We start from the raw sequence: 21,253 nt of genomic DNA, 5'->3' as shown, positions 1-21,253 counted from the left end.
TCCCCTTTCTGTGCAGACGGGTACTAGTCCTAGAGCAGCTCACTCGGAAGCGCAGTAGGAAGAATCTATACAGCCGGGGCTGAGACCCTTGCATAGGAGGAGTTACTGGGAGGGGGATCCCCAGCGACCTTTGGTTCCTTGTGTTCCAGGAGGAGTTGGCGCTGCATGATGACACCTGCCACGTCGAGAGGAACCCCGGAAGTGCAGCAATAAGTAGAGCTGTTATGGGCTACTGTGACCAGGGTGTCAGCAACCTCATCACCATGGACGGGGTGAGGGATCTAAACGAGCTGTATGGAAAGGCTCAGTGAGCTGAGGCTGTTGAAACAGCCCGCAAATTTACGAGAGATTGGCAGTGGCCACTGCGGGTATCGCAGAATCTGCAGGGTAACCCTGGAGTCCGTTAGCACTGCCGCATCTTGCTGGGCAGAAAAGGCTCTAGGATGTCTTAGGCCCAGTGGATAGCCGTCACCTCCGCGGTGGTGGAGTTGGCGACAGAGATGAGCTGTGATCGTCTTACTTCTTTCCGTGTCGTCTATTTAAAATCATACATGAACCAGCCCCCAGAAGGGCAGGTGTTAGGTGGAACCGAGGCGTTCTTTTGCATGTCGGTATGGTCGGCCAAGTCTTCTGTCAGGGTCTCTGTCGCATCTTGTCAGTATGCCAACCACTGGTGTAGAGCCTTTGGGACGAACGGCAAAGAGCAGACGCACATAAAGCAGATGCCCAAGTAAGAACATGACAGGATGGGTGTGAGTCAGGTTTTCCTCTAACCATCGGTTCGAAGGCATGAGCAGCTTGACCGATACGATGGCGTTTAGTACTTAGCACTACAAGCTGCAATCAGGGAGTTCGCCGATGTTTGTTCGAAGCCTTCTCTTTCCCTCTCTTCCTCCGCAAACTGCAAGCCGCACGATCTGCGTGCGGCTTAGCTAAAGAGGAGCCGGAGCGGCCACACAGTTGGAACCAATAGCGAGCTTTAGAATAGGGGGCCCTGTCGGTTACGGAAATAGGGGACTAGCGAGGCGTGGCTCAAGAGTACGCTTGCCCAGTATTAAAGCCGTACCCTTTGTCCTCACATCACAGCACTCCGCGAGTGCGCATTTTCAACCCGAAATTACCCTATCTCCCTAACCGGGAGGATCCCCCTATGCTAAATCTTCTAAAGGAGAAACTTCGTGTGCCACAGTTGAAACCGGCGTGGCGGTCCCGGCGCAGTGTTTTAAGAGCGCCTGTTACCCCAGACTGAGCAGTCGCGCATCACTCGCGCCCTCTGAAGGCCTGTCTTCCCTCATGTTAGCAACCTCTCGGCTTTCTCGGACAGCAAGCATATACGCTTGGTGCTCCATAGACCTCGATTACGCGTTACACGCTACATAGTGAAATAGCTTGCGCTCACCTCCGCCCATTAACGGGCGCTCGCCTTCAAGCGCTTCCGTGCCTTTGACAAAGCGTAAAAATGGTTATACAAAAGTATAGCAGAGCTGAGGAGTGATAACACAACTACTTCTCATTTGAATACGTATGCAAATAGGCGGTATTTTTTTCACACATTTTGCAGGTTGCACTTGTAGCTGTGCCTTTATAATTTACTCAGTGTGTTTCTTGCCGGCATACTGAGAGCAAATCAGTCTATTTCAACCTAGATGCAAAACTTTCTATGTCCGCACTTTCTTTGCTCAGACGGCGAGACTCCCATCGCATTCTTGCTGAAGCATTTTACTACATCCCTTCAGAACACGTGACGGTATTCATGGAGAAAATCGTGGAGAAAGTGCAGCAGCCTATTCCTTATGTCATACCCCAAAGAAGCATTTGGGATCTTAATTGAAACAAAATAAAGGTAAATGTGCACAAACTATACACGGCATTTGATTCTCTCCCGCTGCACTAACTGACTGCCTTCAAAAGTAGAAGACTGCTCGCCAGCAACAATAGGTGCTCTTTTCTTAATTGAAATTCTAACTTGCATTTTTGGGGTGAACTGTACTGAGGATAGAACTTACCAGACATTCGCGAAAAAAATTGTTTTGAGGATACATGAGGGGTCTTGTTCTGGTTGCTGCAGCAGGTACTGCTGGCATGAATGAAATTACATATGCAACGATAGTGCTCAAGCGACTATCAATGTAAATAGAGATGGATGAGCCATCGTACTGTTGATGTTTAGTTTTCTTTCGTTAATTTGATAGTAATATGACCGCTGCGTGAAAGCAAGCCGGACAAAAACAACCTCTTAATATATAACGGATGATTTTTCAAACAGCTAAAATTCGTCATCCTGAAATCTGAGACTGCCGCGTCGGTCTATTACTGTTTAAAGAAGATTGCACAGCATGAAGGAATTATCATTATGGTTCATAACAGACTACAGTAATTAGGCAAAGAGTTAAAGAAACATAAAAAAAGACTAGTTATTTTGATTCTAAACGGAATCTGGTATAATGGAAAATCGGAGGTCTCGAATCTTAAATGTTAGCACAGGCTTTAAGATTTCTTAATAACATGCTTCGAAGTGTCAAAAGCCTAATTTACATGTTTGAAAGCTGGTTTGTTGGCTTTCCCACTTTAAATCTTATATATTGTTATTGCAGAGCATTGTGTTGTTTCTAGACCATGTAAATTTCTTCCCGAACATCAACATCTGCATTTATTGCATTCAAAATGCATGTGATGTAGCTTAATAAAAATGCGTTGCGGCAGGTGAACTGATCTGGATTTCAATGGCATATATTTCGCCATCTGGTTCTTGTGTTCTAAAAAGGAGACACAGCAATTAAATCCATAACCTCCGATTTTACAATACACTATGTAGCCTCTTAAAAGAAAAGAAAGATATATTATTAGTTCTCAATAATAATATCTATACATATTTATTTTCATCATGCAAAAGATACCAACTTTGCTCTAGAACTAACATGCGCAAATGGAGCCGACGTTCCTTATCTAGGTTATAAAATGAATGAATCAATAAAGCCTTTATTCGAATGGAAGCGGTGGCTCTCGGCCGCCGTTTGGTGAACTAAGGAATTAGGAGGGATAGGCATGTAGCTTCTCTCTTCTGTTCTCGATTCTTCTCTACTCTTTTCTTGCCATGCAGCCGATCTACGCGTTGTTAGTCGACCACTCTTACACTACTCGAAGCAGGCCGCTCTCACTACCATATATTAAACTGCTAAAATATCTGCGGTGGAATGCAGCTCTACTTTCCTGATTTAGCACAGCGCAAGTACGCAATGCAAGATATAGTTCTCAGAATGTCTAAGGACAATCTTGAGACAGAATTCGTTCCAAGTAAATTGACATCACAGGAGCCATTCCCAGACACACTTAAGTCAGTGTACATTTTGCAACGCAATGTAACGCCACTCTTTTGAAATAGCTTCTGCATATCCCATGAAGTCGAGAACCAGAAGTCTTCTGTAAAGTTAGGAGGAAAAATGTAACTTTGGGAACTTATTCAATGCATTGTTGCCTGCAGGCCATGGGCATGAATAGATGCGAAAAGAAGACAGTGCCACAAGGAGGCCTTTCCTATTGAACTCACGAACAGGTTTCAAGGAAACGCCAGGTGTGAAATAAAGACAGTTCATGCATAGGTGCCGAATTATTGCACGTGTTTATTAGTACAAATATAGATTTTCTTCGTCGGTAGAGATCCAGCGAGGAAAATATCTGGTAATTTCGCCCGAAAGAGCATCTTAAATAGTGCCGCTCAGATGAGTGGTTTCTGAAATGGACACAAACGAAAGAGGTAATCAATATCACTTAATTGATTCAAGCCAGCGAACATTATATTTCTAAATTATACCTACACTTTTGCGACACTAAAATGAGATTTCTTTAATATTTCATGGTGTGGCCGCTCTAAAAGAATTGCAATCTCTTGTAATTGCAGAATTTTCCCAAGTCAAGAATATGCTATTGTAATCATCTGAGTAACAGGATACGGAAATTTCTTAGCATTGCGAGACCTATAGGCAACTAAAAAATGTAACCCGCTAGTCGGCATACAGAAATGTCCTCTTGAAACCCTGCATGCGAATAATCGTGGGATATAATTGGGTAGTATGCTTTCCCTGGTTTACTTACACTTTTTGCGAAGGAGAGCGCCGTAATGGTATGGGGTGCCAAGACCGTAGCCGTAGTTCAGGCCGTATCCGAGAAGACCATGCCCATACCCATAGTGGCCGACACCGTAGCCGAGGGTGCCAACACCGTAGCCGTAGACTGGGGCGGCGTGGTAGGTAGCGACGGCCGGAGCAGCGTGGGTAACGGTGGCCACAGCTGGGGCGTGGTGGATAGTGGTGGTGGCAACAGCTGGGGCAGCGTGAACAGCAGCGAGAGCTGGAGCAGCGGCGTAGGTGGCGACTGGGGCAGCGTGGGCGACGGTGGCAACAGCTGGGGCAGCGTGGACGGCAGCGATAGCTGGGGCAGCGGCGTAGGTGGCGACTGGGGCAGCGTGGGCGACGGTGGCAACAGCTGGGGCGGCGTGGACAGCACTCACAGCTGGGGCAGCGGCGTAGGTGGCCACGGCTGGGGCAGCAGCCAGACCGAGGCCATAGCCGGCGGTGCCAACGAATCCAGCAAAGGCGCTGGTGGCCAGAGCCAAGACAATGCAGGCGCGGATCTGTAAATTGTCGACGATCAAGACAATTTTTCTTTCATCAATTTCTTCCTACTTTTCTGGCAGCTCTGTGACTATTGAAGATTTTTATGTAAAACTTCAATATATTGTGTGTCATTTAATGATTTCTTTCTGGCAGTCTTCCTTATGTTGCTTGAACTTACAAAAGGCGTTTTCTGCTATACCTAAAGTGTTGTTTGGAGATTTTGCTTGAATTTAAGGGTGAGTAACACTCGCATGTACGGACAAAGGCAGAAAAATGTAGGTGGTTCTCAGTGTAAAAGAAGCTGATATAAAAGTTTTGTGTTTAGATAATAGAACAAAGGAGCAATATTCATTGTAGGAGGCTATATTTCTAAATTTAGCTTGAGAGGTATTTTGGAAGATATAATGAAGTTCGCAGCTAAATTAACAGAACGCAATATTTTGTAAATTATTTTCCTGTGTTCCCTGTTTCCAACTCTCGGGTAGTCGTGGACAAACTCATTCCACCCACTAGCAATGAAAAGAAACTTTGAGAAGTGTCCACATAATTCATAGCTGCCCATTTTCTTCCGATGAGATAGATAGCAATGAAAACAAACTTTGAGAAGTGTCCACATAAATTATAGCTGCCCATTTGCTTTCGATAAGATAGATATTACGTTGAAAGGTAGAAAAGCGGCTTACCATGGTGACTTAGAGCTGCTGTAGTACCAACTGCTGGCTGTAGGTAATTTCCTCTCCCTTTTATACGGATTCAGTTGAAGCTCAGTATACGTATATTAGCAGGTAGAATAAAAAAATGAGAAAGAGCTGCTTTAGGGCGCAATACGTTAAGAGCCAGTAATTTTATTTGCACCGCATCGCTTTCTGACGGCGAGCTACGCGTGCCGAACATAAATGAGGCTCCCCCCTTATAGACGCCAAAGACGAGTTCCTTGCCTAACGCGTCGAAGTTCACGGAGTCCAATCAAGCAGGTAAAATCAAAGACGGAACTCGTACCCTAAGAAAAAAGGATGTGGATACTAAACGAGAAATAAATGGAAAATTATAGGCAAGGCTTTTCTGTTGGAGCCGTAGGGATGTTACAAAGCTTTTTATGGATTGTGCACTAGACTTGCAAATGAGAGTGGACTCATGGCTTAAAAAGTAATACGCGTGTTCGAGACCCGGTTTGTCGAATGAGTCATCTACAGCATTACTGCTGGCCGGATCATGTTTTCAGCCGGCAGGCTATGATTTTTGTCTACGGCCTAAAAGCCATAAAATGCCAACGAGACTGCCAGGCGGAATCAATTTTTTATTGCAAGTTGTTTGCGTCTGTGTATTTTACTGGAATCATTTTGCCTTGAATGTCCGAATTGCCCACTAATAAAATATTAAGAATTGCGCATCGTTTAGTCACGCAATTTCGTCAGCAAGCCAACCGATTTTGCGACAGCCCTTTTTAGTGAGCGTTAACAGACGGCGAAACGGTTTTTGAAGTAGGTTAAAAGCTATTGCAAACAGACTGGCTTCAGCTCGTTTTTCTCGCATGAGCCTATTTTGCTCTTTCCACTTCGCAGGACGAACTCATGCGCAGCAAGAAACGTAATATAATTGGTGCGCAATTTCCTCATGGATCTTCAAAACGGAGCTACAGGAAGACAGTCGGGCTTCACAGTTAGGCGGATAAAGTTCGTTTCATTCATTGTCGGTAAAAACTCTCCTCCGCCTATTACATTAAACAAATCAATGAGAAATGTAGCCTTTCTGTAAAACATCCATTTTGGTTCTTTTTTTCTTTTCAAAGCGTAATATGTTCGCCTAGTATCTAGTCTCTCGAATGCGGCTATATGCATGTAACAGAGCAGCTGATCATGTTGCGGAGAAGGCGCTTTACTGACGCGATAATAGCCAATTAGTCGTAGCAATTGAGGCGTTCACAACAGTTGGTGGTAGGTAGGAATACTCCTCTTCGACCCACGGAAAAAGCGGTGCCGTGAAGCTTCCGCAGCGCAATATTGTGTGAAATAGAATGAAAACAATTTCCTGCTTGCTCTCTGTTCGCCTGAAGTATTTGGACAAACGATGGAGATTCCACTGCCTAGGGAACGCGCGCTATGTGACCGGCTGGGCCAGCAAGTTATATCTCGTAATTGACTAAGAAACGCTCAGTGCCTAAGGTTCCTCGTCGATGGATTCAGTAACGGGACCGAACGCTGTCCCCGTCTCGCGCTTATGACGAGGCTGATTCCGTTCTGTGCGAACGTTTTCAAAGCCTGTACGCGCGCACACACTAGCTCATCTTTTAGCCTGTCGGAATGCGCTAGCCTGGTGGTCAACTGAAGGCAGCTAATAATGTAGCGTTGTTTTTTGTTTTGGATTACGAGTTAAGGGGGGCGACAGGCCCTTTATTCAGAGGGAACAGGACAACTTCTTGACGCTTATTGGCCTCTGTGTGAGTGTGGAGTGTGCGCATGTTTTTCCTGTGGGGCGAGTGCACAATGCTTCCTCCTTTGGTATATCCAAGAGGCTCGGCTACAGTTTCTGCTCTTGACTCACATGCAGTATCATACGCATAATACACATTTCTTGCAACGCCTTCGTTCGCAGCAAGCTGTTATAACAGCAGCTGTAGTAAGTTTGCTTGACTGTATTGCCCCATATTGCTCAGAAATAGTTTCGCAGTTTCTTTTAATTCTTATCCTGAACAGTAGGTTACGACTGGCCGCTGGTGGCTTTCACTATTCGTGGTGCTGAAGGCAGCCACCTTAAATCAGATATTGTGTCTCGTAAGCTTAATTTTACAATTATCATTTTAGCCTTATTTCATTTCTCAGTGTTAAAATAGATCAAACCTTACTGATAACGAGCTGATTAGTACAACTGACTAATCAGTTTCATTTTGTGTAACGCAATAAGAGGGTATAAGTGCAATTGACGTTATCACTAAGCATTGGTGATATTTCACGATGAAAGGCGCAGGCACGCTGCTATATCTTTGTTGCGAGTGGTGCTGCCAGATATTTCTGTGCAAGCAAGCCTTATCAAAAATTTAACTACCGCGAAGAGGTGGCGACAATACATTTTCTCGATGGTCGTCCAAAGAAAATCACCGCCACTATCGGCTGCGCTCAATTAAAATCAAACGAAAAGCCTTACACATGAGCTGCTGTAGTTGTCCGCAACAAACTCGAACCACGCCAAGACAAGCTCACGTGGCTAAAAACGCTCAAAGTGAATCTCGAAGCCTCACTTTTTAGGTATGAAGTGATATCGCCTAGTACCTAGTGCTTTACAAAATGAGGAAAATAAATTACAAAAGTGTTCAGTGGAAACTCAAAGCACAGATTCGAAAAAAGTTGAGGACAGAAAGAAAAGTGATACCGTTTATTGCGAAAATGGTTATCTAGCATGTATATCGTGAATCACTGTGACTGAAAACAATATGTTGTTGAAATCTTGCCCGCATTTTGCAGCTCATAATTGCTTTGGTATCTCCAATCACGGTCGAGAAAGTTCATCATTATTATATTAAGCATTCCAGGGATGTAGTGGCTAAAATGCTACGAAAAGCCCCTGTGCATGATAGTGGAATCCTTAACAAAACATTGCTTGACATATATTTACATTTGTGTGTTTTCAACGAAATAGCATGCAGCAACCAGAGAAGCTTATCGCGCAGTACACATCGAGCTTTGTGCTATTCGGGCACAATTTTATTTGCAGACCTTCACACATCTGTAGGCACCCAGCCAGGTAACTTTAAATAATATCTAGCTGGCAGATGGATGTTCCCGCAAAAAATGTCTAGTGGTGAGTACACAGACATCAAGAAGGTACGCAGAAACTTGTGACTTTTGCCATCACTTCCCTCAAAACAATGACGGCTGACGCCGCATTTGTACCCCTTGAGGCTGCTAATGCTGCCTTAATGCAAGATGTGACTCCTAACAATGAGCACACAATGATAATAAAAAGAGTCAAGAGTTGTTCTTTACTCACATTAAGGAAGCCACCGGTCAAAGTAAACATTAAAAAGCAGAAAACAATGTTCACATTCCTGTTTTTTGGGCTCACTATATAGGGAAATAGGTAGTGCCTACATATTAGGGATAAATTATAAAAGCATCTTACCTGTACTCACCTATGGGGCTGAAACGAGGAGGCTAACCAAGAGAGTTCTCCTTAAGTTGAGGACAACCCAGAGGGCTATGGAACGAAAAATGGTTGGGGCAACATAAAGAGATAGGAAGCGTGCAGAGTGGGTCAGAGAAATAACTCAAGTTACCGACATTCTAGTGGAAATTAAGAAGAAGAAATGGACATGCGAAAAGAGGATAACCGATGGTCGCTTAGGGTAGCAAATAGGATTCCAAGGGAAGGAAAGCGTAGCAGGGGGCGGCAGAAAGTTAGGTGGGCGGATGAGATTAAGAAGTTCGCAGGGGTCAAGTGGATGCGCTAGCACAGAACCGGGTTAAGGGAGAAATATGGGAGAGGCCTTCGCCCTGCAGTGGGTATAGTCAGGCTGATGATGATGATGATGACGATGAGGATGATGATAAAACAGTAGAAAACAAAGACATATTGGGCAACTCCTAAGGTCTGCTTTCAATGTTATGACTTGATATGCCTTTATGTCGCCCTTGTGTGGGCTGTTTCGGAGATCTTATTTCGTTCGAATACTTCATTTCTGCTTTTCGTATATATTCATTAGCGTGCAGTCGCAGGCCGCACAGATGTCTGAAAAACCAGCACACATGAATATCTACGAAGTTCGCTTTAAACAACCCAAAATGATAATTCTGTGTAGCGTAGCATTAACGGGTATGACAACTTGACGCAGAGTGCTGGAAGGTTTGAGTCCCATCTCAGCCTCTTATTTCAACTTCGATGCCTACGTTGGCAGCACCTACCATGTCATGTGGTTCCGTGACGCCACACACCGCACTGAACACTCATAATTCAGCCCGGTCACCTGCCAACTAGCACCTGCCAGAGCAATCACCATTATTTTAGTCCACAACAGACTTATAACGCAATCGAATTAAATCAATCACACGTAGTTACAAGTTACGAACTCATGATCTCTGTATATAGTGTATTTGGCACTTGAGCAGCAGCGCATTGGCGATTGCTTTTGAGCCTTATACTTTCGGGGGAATTTATGTTTGGTGTTGCTAGTTTTGAGAAATTTCACCATCAACGCTAGTTTTCATAACGGCTAACGTAGAATGCCTGTGTTACCGTGTGGCGTGCGAACTTTTTTATGTTGCCCAAGGTGCCAGTCAGGTGGCCTTTAATTGTTTATTCTGGCCTAAAAGTAATTAACTGTGATATAGCTCTGGTTAAACTTAGACAGAAGCGGAAGCTTCTTTTCCCTGCCACCAAGCTTATTCCCCTATTACGCCCTTCAATGTAGGGCGCTGCATTATTAAAGACACTTAAACTTGGCCTTCAACGGTATGACGCGAGAGCGTAAGCCACCAGCCCAAATATAAAGTCTTGCTTCAACCAAGCCGTATGAACGTGCCAGTGTATCCTAGGGGCAAGTTGAATACAAAGGTTTCGGCAGGCTGATTCTGATATCACCCTAAGAGCGACCCGAGTTGGCAGCTCCTGTCCGTGGCATGGGGGTAGCGTGCATTCGAATGTCATGGCCGGATGATCCTGATGTGACCATCCCACATGAAAGGAGAGACCCGAGTTGGCGCTCTTTCAGGCACCTGCCAGCACTGATGCTGAAAGCTCGAGTTGGCTGCCTTATAAGCTTCCGCTTCAGATGAGAATACTGTGAGCCTGCCGTGGATGTTCTTTAATTTGTATATGCCATGATCTTCCTCTTTCATTTGTACATACCATCATCATCGTCCCGCGGCGCCGGCTCCGGCACGCGCCTGGGTTTTGTCACCGGATTAAAACGCTAGACAAGGCATCGCTGGCCTTGCCGTCACGACCTTGCCGTCTCAACCTAGCCTTCTTTCACAAGTGGTGGAGGTCGAATTCGATCCCCTTGCTGCCTCTCGCTGGAGCTACGTTCCGGTCGCCGTTTGGCAACTACCACCATAACCATGTCCACCGAGAGCAATCCCGACCCGGCCGGACCCTCTACCTCAGCTGCACCGATGCCTCCGACTCTGCCCACACGTCAACGCGACCCACCGCTGTTCGCTGGTCGTCGTGACGAAGACGTGGATGACTGGCTTGACACATATGAACGCTGCAGTGCCTATAACCGGTGGGACGATGCTTTAAAATTCCTCAACGTTTCCTTCTATCTAATTGAGGTCGCCAGAAACTGGTTCATTAATCGCGAACCCCCCACTACTAACTGGACCACTTTCAAACAGCAATTCTGCCAATACTTCGCCGACCCGGCAGTTCGGTCTGAGATCGCGAGAAACAAGCTCGCTTCCCGCCTTCAAGGTCCCGATGAATCATATGCGTTTTACATAGAGGCTGTTCTTGCACTTTGTCGGCGCATTAGCCCCACCATGACGGAACCTGAACGTGTGCACCACGTCTTAAAAGGGATCAATGCTATGGCATATCACACCTTAGTTGCCTAGAATCCTTCAAGTGTTGATTCAATTATTGCGACCTGTCAACGCCTCGACCAGCTGCAGTCCTCTCGATTACAGCCCGGCTTCACAACTGGTCCGACCTCTGCTGACCTTGATCTGCGGGCAATAATTCGAGCAATCATCCGCGAGGAGCTTCAAGCCCTCAATCCTTTCTGTCGACATGGCTGCGATCATTCTTCCGCACCTCCTAATGACGCCGTTCTCCGTAACATGATTAAAGGAGAGTTAGCTACCATCAGCCGCCCTATGACAACCGAACCTTCTGCAAACCGCCGAGCGCCGACCTACGCGCACGTCGCTGCATCCTCCCCTTCTTTGGTTCCCCCGTCCTAACCAGCACCAACATACAACCACGTCAATGCAATGGCGATGGCTCAACCTACACAACCCAATTACGCACCTTGGCGTCCCCCCCGACCAGTCTGCTATTACTGTGGTATTAGAGGACATATATCCCGCTTCTGTCGTCGCCGCCTTCAGAACGAGCGCCGTGGTTACGACACCTTCGAATGCGACATGCCTTCAACCTCATATTATCAACGCCGGTCTATTCCAAGCCCACCTCGACGATCCTCCCCACCTCCAGTATCTTCCTCTGAGCCTCGTGGGAACCAAGTATCCCGACGCCGGTCCACATCCCCATACCGCCGCTCAGTTTCCCCTCTCCGCCCCGCAGCCGTTCTCCCTGTCCGCCATCCGCAAAACTAAGTGTTGCAGTTTCCGGAGGTCAAACTGCACTCTGCGAACTTACTAAAAGTCCTCCTGATCGCCCGTATAACGTGATTGCTGTTATCGCTGAAGGTTTACCGGTTGAAGCCTTGATTGATACAGGGGCTGCAATTTCTGTCATTCACGCTGATTTGTGCTACCGTTTGCGAAAAATGAAAACCCCATATGATGGACCTGAACTCCGTGGAGCCAATGACGTCCCTTTGCGCCCTTCAGCGAAGTGCACCGTACGAGTTGTTATCGACGGTATCCGCCATCATGTGCAGTTTGCTGTGCTCTCACCTTGTGCGCATCTCATGATTTTCGGATGGGATTTTTTGTCAACCGCTTCAGCGTTAATTTCTTGTGGTGACCGTGTTATCCATATGACAGAAAGCGATTTTTCATCTGCCTTTTCTGAACGACATCATCCCCTCGTTGCCGCCGCTGATACTGTTTTGCCTCCTCAGTGCGAAAAACTGCTTACTGTTGTTTCTGACCACATCACTGACGGGGACGTACTCATTGCACCATCATATAGTCATCTTCCACGCGGCATCGCCTTCCCGTCAAGTCTTGTCCGGTTCCACAACGGCTCAGCGACAGTAGTGGCCACTAAGACTTCACGTGAAACCCTCGTGCTCCCAAAAGGAACTTCTCTGAATTGTATGGTGGATGCTCAACCTTTTTCCCTGATGGTGCTCACCGCCCCTCCGCCTCAGCAACGTGTTTCAACAGACGTCTTTCTTTCTGTTCTCGCAAAGACTATCAATCCTAAACTCCCGCCGAACCAACGCCAAGAACTGCTGACATTGCTTCGACACCACCAAGCCATTTTTGATGCCACTTCCACACCTCTGGGACGGATTAGTGTTGCGCACCATCGCATCATTACTGAAGGTAACTCTATCATTCGCCGACGGCCTTATCGGGTTTCCCTCTCTGAACGAAAAGTAATTGAAGAAAATGTAAATTACATGCTCCATCGCAATATAATTCGTCCTTCAACAAGCCGATGGTCCTCCCCAGTAGTGCTAGTTAAAAAAAAGGACGGCTCGGTACGCTTTTGTGTTGATTACCGCGCACTCAACAAACATAACCGCAAAGATGTATATCCGATGCCGCGAATTGATGACGCCCTTGACTTCCTCCAAGGCTCCGAATATTTTTCGACCTTGGACCTTCGTTCAGGTTATTGGCAAATACCTATGCACGAGGACGACAAAGAAAAAACCGCTTTCGCAACACCCGATGGCCTTTACGAATTTAACGTTATGCCTTTCGGACTTTGTAACGCACCAGAAACATTTGAAAGAGTGATCGACACTGTACTTCGTGGCCTAAAATGGAGAACCTGTTTGTGTTACTTGGACGACATTGTTATCTTTTCGGCAACCTTTAATGACCATCTCACGCGCCTGAATGAAGTCCTCACCTGTCTCGCTTCGGCAGGCCTTCAGCTCGACACCAAGAAGTGCCACTTTGCACAGAAGGAAATTAGAATATTAGGACATCTGGTCAGCCATGACGGCATTCGCCCTGATCCTGAAAAAATTATCGCGGTCTTGAACTTTGCTCGTCCACAACGGACTACAGATTTGCGCAGTTTCCTAGGCCTCGCGTCCTATTTCCGGCGTTTTATAAGGCATTTTGCAACTATTGCTGCACCACTTCATGAGCTACTAAAAGCACGCAGCCCTTTCGTGTGGACTGAGCAGTGCGAAACTGCTTTTAATGACCTCAAGCACGCCCTCACATCAGATCCTGTTCTTGGCCACTTCAGTGACAGCGCTCCAACTATCCTGCACACCGATGCCAGTGGTCACGGTCTTGGCGCTGTACTTCTGCAGCGTGATGCAACAACGCGTGAGAAAGTGATTGCCTTTGCCAGTCGGACTCTCACTCCAGCTGAGAAAAACTACACCATTACCGAGCAGGAGTGTCTTGCTGTCGTCTGGGCTGTCCAAAAATTTCGCTCTTACCTATACGGTCGGCACTTCACAGTTGTGACCGACCACCATGCTTTTTGCTGGTTGTCTTCATTCAAACATTTGACAGGCAGACTTGGCCGCTGGATTCTACGCCTGCAAGAATACCATTTCGACGTCACTTATAAATCTGGCCGCCAACACCAAGACGCCGACGCTCTCTCTCGCTGTCCCCTTTCGGAATTCACTTGCTGCTTTTCTTCCCAATTCATTTCCACCTCTGACCAGAGCCGACCATCTCTTTGCCCGACTTATATCACAACCGTTTGTTTTGACAACTCTGAGAACAAGCACGCTCTCCGCTCACAGCAATTAGCCGATGCCTACTGCCGTCCTATCATCGACCGCCTTATCGGCGCTTCGGACCCTCCCAATGCTAGGCTTCGCCGACAGCTTCGCAATTTCAAGCTCGAAGATGGCATCTTAGTCCGCTACGTGTATTGCCCTGATGGAACTCGCCGGATCCCAGTCGCGCCGCGTGTGCTTCGCCCACGTATACTGGCGGCTCTCCACGATGACGCTACTGCAGGTCACCTTGGTTTTGACAAAACCTACGACCGCGTGAGAAAACGATTCTTTTGGCCTGGCTTATCTTCCACCGTTGCCAAATACGTCGCATCCTGCCCTCTGTGCCCACGTCGCAAACGGCTGACTTCTTCACCCGCTGGCCTTCTACAACCTCTTCCTTGTCCCACCACGCCATTCGACGTAGTCGGCATCGACTTATATGGTCCCCTACCTCTCTCCTATGGGGGTAACCATTGGATTATAACAGCTGTCGACCACCTCACACGCTACGCTGAGACTGCACCTGTACCGACTGGTTCCGCTGAAGAAGTAGCAAATTTCTTTTTGCGATCAATTCTATTACGTCATGGCGCTCCTCGGGTGCTCCTAAGTGACCGCGGTACAGCCTTCTTATCGAAAGTCGTTGCCGAAGTTCTTCACGCCTCATCCACCCTTCATAAGACAACCTCAAGCTACCATCCCCAGACTAACGGTCTGACTGAGCGATTTCATCGCACCTTGTCGGACATGATATCAATGTACATCACACCAGATCATCGAAATTGGGACACTATTCTACCATTCGTCACATTCGCCTATAATACAGCAGTACAGCGAACTACCGGTTACTCTCCATTTTTCCTTGTTTACGGCCGTCCTCCCACTACAATTCTCGATGCTTCCTTCTTCTCTACGTCCGACTACTCCACATCAGTACCTACCCATTTTTTATCTCGTGTGGCCAGATGCCGTCATCTTGCCCGCGTCAACACGGCAGCGTGCCAGGAAGTCCGCAAAAGTCGCTATGATTCTGCACATCGAGTGGTCTCTTTTCGTCCTGGTCACGTAGTACTTCTTTACACACCATTGCGCAGCCCTGGCCTTAGTGACAAATTCCACCACCGCTACGTAGGTCCCTATGAGGTCATAAGCCAAACTTCTCCAGTGAACTACAAAGTGACGCCTGTTGATCCCCCAGCTGATCGACGCCACCGTGGAACTGAAATTGTTCATGTGTCTCGCCTGAAACCGTTTGTGCGCCGCGATGCATCGGTTAGGTAGGAGCGGCCAGGCTGGCCGCTTCCGACCCCCCGGGAAGATTGTGTGAGCCTTCCGTGGATGTTCTTTAATTTGTATATGCCATGATCTTCCTCTTTCATTTGTACATACCATCATCATCGTCCCGCGGCGCCGGCTCCGTCACGCGCCTGGGTTTTGTCACCGGATTAAAACGCTAGACAAGGCATCGCTGGCCTTGCCGTCACGACCTTGCCGTCTCAACCTAGCCTTCTTTCACAATACTTATTTCAATATATGCCTAGAGTAGGGTCCTTTAATCTCCATTACTGGAGCTTTCGTGAGATTGCAATATTCGCTATGCTTTCTTCAGTGCAATAGTGGCTTGGAAGTCCCTCTAGCCGGGAGGCAGCAAGGTGCAGCGAGCATTGGGTCGCGAACGTACCGCGTCTGTACGGGAGAATCTGACACTCCGTAATTTTCACAAACACACTGCAATTGTTGTCCAGCCTCTCGAATTACTGCAGCACCTTCAACTACCATTGTAACTTCCGGAGACAGAACTAAGGCTCCCGTGTCAGAGCACATTTAAAATATGAGGGTCGCATTAGTTTTACCTAAGTGTCGCGAGGGATGGAATCCCTGTGCACTTTTTTTCCGCATCTTTCAGTCGTCGTCAGCACTTCATGTGACATTATTTAAGCATTGAAACAACATTGACTATATCCTACTTGCGAGTTGGGCCGAGGACACTTTCCTAACTGTGTGCTGGCGGTTATTTTATGTCCATCTAAATATATTTAAGATCTCACGGATTCACATTGTCAACTGCGGTAAGCAGAAACAACTTCAAAGCCTAGTTGCACGAGCTTGCGTGAATAATAATATATGGCTCATACATAACAATCGACGGAAGGTCTTTGAGAGTGGAATAATATATAGGGTTTCTGCGTCTTAGAAACTGCTCTTGGAGAAATAAATTTTACACCTTGAAATTCAGAAAAAAGCACACACAAAAGTCTGCACTAAAACAACAATGCTAACCTTGAGTATTTTCAGAAAGAAATAAAGAAATAATAAAACGAAAACACGCATTAAATAATTCCAAGCGCCTGGAAAGCAAAGCAAATCCAAAATTACGCCATGGACCAACGAGAACAGAAACGCTGAATTAAAAATAACAACAAAACTCACAAAAAGCCAAGGAAAATGAGAAATGTGCAGGGTTCAATCCGCAGTGCTGCCGGGTATCCACCGATGGTACATAGTTGACAAGCTTCTCTTAACATAGTACTCTGGATCAATGGCGTCATATGCTCAGAGAACAGGTCTCTTACCCCAGTTTAAGCAAAAGGATATCACAGTGACCATTGTGCTCACTGTCTAACATACCAGTCAGCTAAATAGATAATGAGAGGAAGTCTTCCAGGCAAACACGACGAAAAGGCGCAGCAGGCGAATTCTAATACCCTTTTGCATGTCCCGACTTGTCAAAGATTTATCTGCTTACCATTCATTGCACACATAGCCTCCTTTGTATTCCTTTATAAAAGTACGTGATTGTAAATGTTCTTCCTTTACAGCACAATATCCTGTTGGCTGCTGGTGCGCTCTGTGAAGGCACTACTTTTCAACACAAGTAACGAACGAGGAGCTAGAAGATGAGCTGCAGTTGGGAGCTAATAAGGCTGTCACCTAACATCGTTAGATAGCTTAAGTGCCTAACGTTTTCGTTCCAAATTTCGCCGGAGTACGGCCCTTTTGAGGGAAGAAGAAGATACCGTCAAGCTCCGTGAACATCTTCCCTTGCTGAAGAGTCGGTGAACATAGACCACAAAGAGAAACAGTTTTTTTTTTCATAATACCAAGATGCTCCAATAAACAGATGAAGAATCAATAATCTAGGTATTGAAGGAAATATACAACAAACGATAAAAACGATAATATACAAGAATATCCACATGACTGGACATTTTTCATTAGCTGCATGTCCTGTAGCGCCTGAAAGCTGCACTACAGCACGGGTCGCATGAGCGTCTCGTTGCAGAGATCCTCAAGTTGTACAGTGCCGCCACATTGAGAGGGTCCTATATAATTTTTCTGTGGCTCTCAGAACACTACCACACTAAAGAAAATTACGAGGCGGATGATAGTGCCCATTTATTCTACAACGATGGACGTAAAGTCAGCATCTTGCTGTCTAGAATTGACGCAGCCTGTCAGCTGCACACTTTAGCGTCGTAGTTCACACTTTCAGCTTAGAACACGGGAGTGCTTTTTTGGCCATCACCCAAGGCATTGGATCCTGCACTGTTATTTCGTTTTCTTTAAAATGTAGCTCATCGTGAAACAATATTTCTGCACCGTCTAGGGCTCGATGTTGCTGTTACGAGCAAATGTGCTTTCCGGATGGGGATGGCCGACAGCCGTACTTTTGAAAGATGCCCGGTTGCGAAGAGACAATAGTTCATCTCCTCTTAGAGTGCTCTACTTATGCGAGCGAAAGGCAAACGCTGTGTTGTGCTCTGCATCGTCTCGGCTCTCGCCCTTTAACAGAAGATATGATCGTAGGCACGTGGTCGTAGAATTCGGTTGTTCTGAAAGCCTACAAGTCACTGTTTTGTTTCTTCGGAGACTCTGTAATGAGTGAGAAATTGTGTCTGTGTTCCGGGCACCTTCTGCCTTCCTCTTCTTATTCTCTTCATTCTTCTTCCACAGTGCAGAGTAGCTAATAAGAACACCTTTTCAGGTTAACATCTCTGCCTTCCCGCATCCTCTTCTTATACTTTCTAAGCAACCCCTGTATTTCTAAGTTCTTTATTCGCATGAAGCAACTGCTCGGCGACACACCCGTTACTTCGCGAACTATTCCTTCAGCACCTTCCTCACAAATGTATGGTCGTCGTAACAGCTGAGGGGTGATGTTACCTTCGATAAACTGAAGGGTTGGGTGAGCATTAACATAATGCTTAGGCTGAGTTTTCTTCCTAAATTGGGTCTTTTCCGTCATTAATTCACGTGGTTTGCCAGGTTCCTAGCTAGGCCAAATCAGGTAACTTGCGGATGCATTTGCCGCGACGCGTAAGTAGATGCCTTATCGCCTCTTACGTCAAAATCATCATTCCACCTCCTGTCGAATTTAAGATGCGATCGGCTGCTACGCTGCCTCCACATGTGTGGCACCCACGGCCACAATCGCTGTCAGGTTCGCCTGTAGCTAGGACATACGGCATCGAATTAGAGATCGCGGCTCACGTATGACTCCTGTGCTAACCTCAAGCGTCTTCTTTATGACCTGACCAGGCTTCGTTTACACAGGCATTCAGATGAGCATCGTGCTTGCCTATATACTCAATCGGAAATGCTTTGCGGAGGACGCGCCTTTATCGCATCACCATTTGCTACTTGAGGGTGTTCAGCCAGTAGAGGCTGCAACACCACTCCTGTTGCCATTTTTCTTCTAAATGCTCACTCGCGTGCAATGGCGCATCAGTACAGGTGACTGCGAGCTTCTCGCCACTTGCACAAGGTTTGCGCAATGTCTCCACATTCTGCAAAAAAATATAGAGATGATCAACGCGGCTGAACAGAATGTGGAGCGAGAGGTTTGGCATCGGACGACAGAGCGTTGCATTGAACGCAAACAGTGTTCCCTTGAACGCATCAAAGTTCACCGGGGTTGTAGGCACAATCCATTTTTATTCCGTACAAAACTTATTCATTAACAACAACCGCATTCGGTTGTTATTATTACCAGCAGTTTCTCTGTCTTCCCCTTCTTGCTATTGTTTCTCGTCAACAGTGGTGAAACGGTTGCTAGTCAACGGGACACTCTTTCAGGCACCGACGAAATGCTCAAGGGTAGAAACCGTACCTTTCGCTACAAAATTATGGCTCACACCTAATCTGCGCCTTTAAGGGCATGACGTGGTAGCGGAGGCTACCAGCCAACGCATAAAGCCCGCATTAACTAAGCCGTATGAACATGCCTGCGGGGCATAAGGGTAACTTGAATTCAAGTTCACGGCAGGCTGATCCCAATGTCGCACTCCCCCATGAAAAGAGCGACCCGAGTTGGCGAAACTGGTTGCTAGGCAACAAGACTCTCAGGGACCCTACACCGGCAAAATTCTCAAGGTTAGCATAGTGTAATTTTCGCTACACAACTGTTCTTGAAGTGAACATGGGCAAGAAGCCCTTGAAGCTTGTATTGCGTTAAATCCCGGCACATACAATGCATGAGAGATGTGGCGCTTATGCTTCATTTCACCGTTTATGGTGGGGCTCAGATACGTTGGGAGCAAATATAGCACTGTCTTCAGCCTTGCTTGGCTGGTCTTCTCCAGGACAGCTGCAAACGTTGGAATGGAGGAGAGGGAGAGGCATATACGCAGCGCAATTTTTTACAGCTCAACGTTCTCACATCCTGACGCTTTGGAAATCGTCTCCTCAAAGGTTACAGCGTAGATTGATGTCTGCGATATTGACACTTAGTTATCTGCGCTTCGCTGCTTATTTATCGCAAATTTACCTAATGTTTTGCCCAAATTACTACGTGGAGAGGTGTGCTATACTCGCTTGCTTCGAAAAAGGAAGATGCCTACACAACACTTCAGGACATTGTTTTCTGGCGAGAAAGCAGGCCACATAGAAAGGGGCCAGAGCTAGGTGCAAAACTCTGGCAACTAATATTTATGCTTCACCGCAGGGAAGCAATTGTGTAAGTATCGCAGGGCTGTCGATAGAACTAGCTAATAATAATTCAACTCCATCCACACATCAACCCACCCGTTCATTCATTCATCCACATATCAACCCGTCCGTCCGTCCGTCCGTCCGTCCGTCCGTCCATCCATCCATCCATCCATCCATCCATCCATCCATCCATCCATCCATCCATCCATCCATCCATCCATCCATCCATCCATCCATCCATTATCCATTTTTCTGCACATTGTTCCGATATTTGACTGTGTTATGCTAACATGCGAGCACATGTTTCCTCAGATTGGTTTTAATTGAGAATATGGTGACTTCCTACAAGTTAGGTCTGTGGTTTGCTTACAAATGGCCCGGCTCTAATCTTGCTTTCTCTAGCGAAGCTGCGGAAATCATTTTTCTGATGTATTCTTTCTTGTGAGTTCTGATCCTTATCCAGATTGATTGCGGTGCCGATTGCGCTTGGAGTTTTAGTTATAGCTACTTTCGTACCTTCGTTCAGAGTACTGTCTTTGTGTACCAGTAGTGCATGCATCAACGCTTCTGCGCTACACAAATGCATTTTGTTCTGATGCATCGTAAGCAGCGGTACTTATTCAAATGACAGAGAATGGCTACATTATCAAAACTATGTGCTGCTTGGTCACCCTGTCATATAATGTGAAATCAGAGCAGTCACTCGTTCTTGTGCCTTACCCCATATCCCTTAAACCTGCATGTTACAAGGATGCCCTCTTTCAAGGCCCAATGCACGTCAGCGAGCCGACCCCTAAACGCGTGCTCTCCGATCCTGTTCTCCTAGTCCGCCTTTTCATCTTAATTTACTCTTCCGAGTGTCTAAGGCGAGAAGGAAGGAAGAGGAAGGGCTCCGAAAGGATGACAAAATAACATAGAAAGCTCCGACAGGGAACAAGTTGTGGTTTCCACACTAAATTAAGACACAAAGGAACAGGAGGCCTACTAATGCGACAAATGCTCTTAATTTATCACAAATTCCTTGTTCCTTACGGTGTCATATCGTGCGCTTTTGTTGAAACTTTGCTGCTAGGTGGCCCGGACGGGTAGAAGGACAGGCCCAACTGAGAATGTCGCAGTCCTCAACTTCTAAAATCATCATTTGCTCTCTAAAGGAGACATT

The 21,253-nt window shown here is 46.5% G+C and overlaps 2 protein-coding genes across 2 annotated transcripts in view; both read right to left on the bottom strand.

Moving 5' to 3' along the window:
• LOC146196354 (uncharacterized) overlaps positions 1–21,253 on the bottom strand; it is a 69,986-nt gene that overhangs the window by 46,890 nt on the left and 1,843 nt on the right. The window contains exons 2-3 of the mRNA XM_084596970.1: positions 20,812–20,827; positions 19,690–19,747 (exon numbers count right to left, since the gene is read on the bottom strand). Coding sequence (XP_084453096.1) covers positions 19,690–19,747; positions 20,812–20,827 — 74 coding nt within the window. The remainder of the gene's footprint in view (positions 1–19,689; positions 19,748–20,811; positions 20,828–21,253) is intronic.
• Positions 3,601–5,386, bottom strand: LOC146196355 (uncharacterized). The gene is made up of 3 exons (XM_084598181.1): positions 5,297–5,386; positions 4,093–4,630; positions 3,601–3,730 (listed from the first exon to the last, which is right to left on the bottom strand). Coding segments are annotated over exons 1-3 (543 nt in total). The 5' UTR covers positions 5,300–5,386; the 3' UTR covers positions 3,601–3,728.

Source organism: Amblyomma maculatum, chromosome 3 (assembly GCF_055883805.1).
Source record: "Amblyomma maculatum isolate TAMU_Amacu chromosome 3, ASM5588380v1, whole genome shotgun sequence".
Taxonomy (NCBI): Eukaryota; Metazoa; Arthropoda; class Arachnida; order Ixodida; family Ixodidae; genus Amblyomma; species Amblyomma maculatum.
The sequence above is the reverse complement of the archived record's forward strand: the minus strand, read 5'-3'. Positions and strand labels throughout refer to the sequence as shown.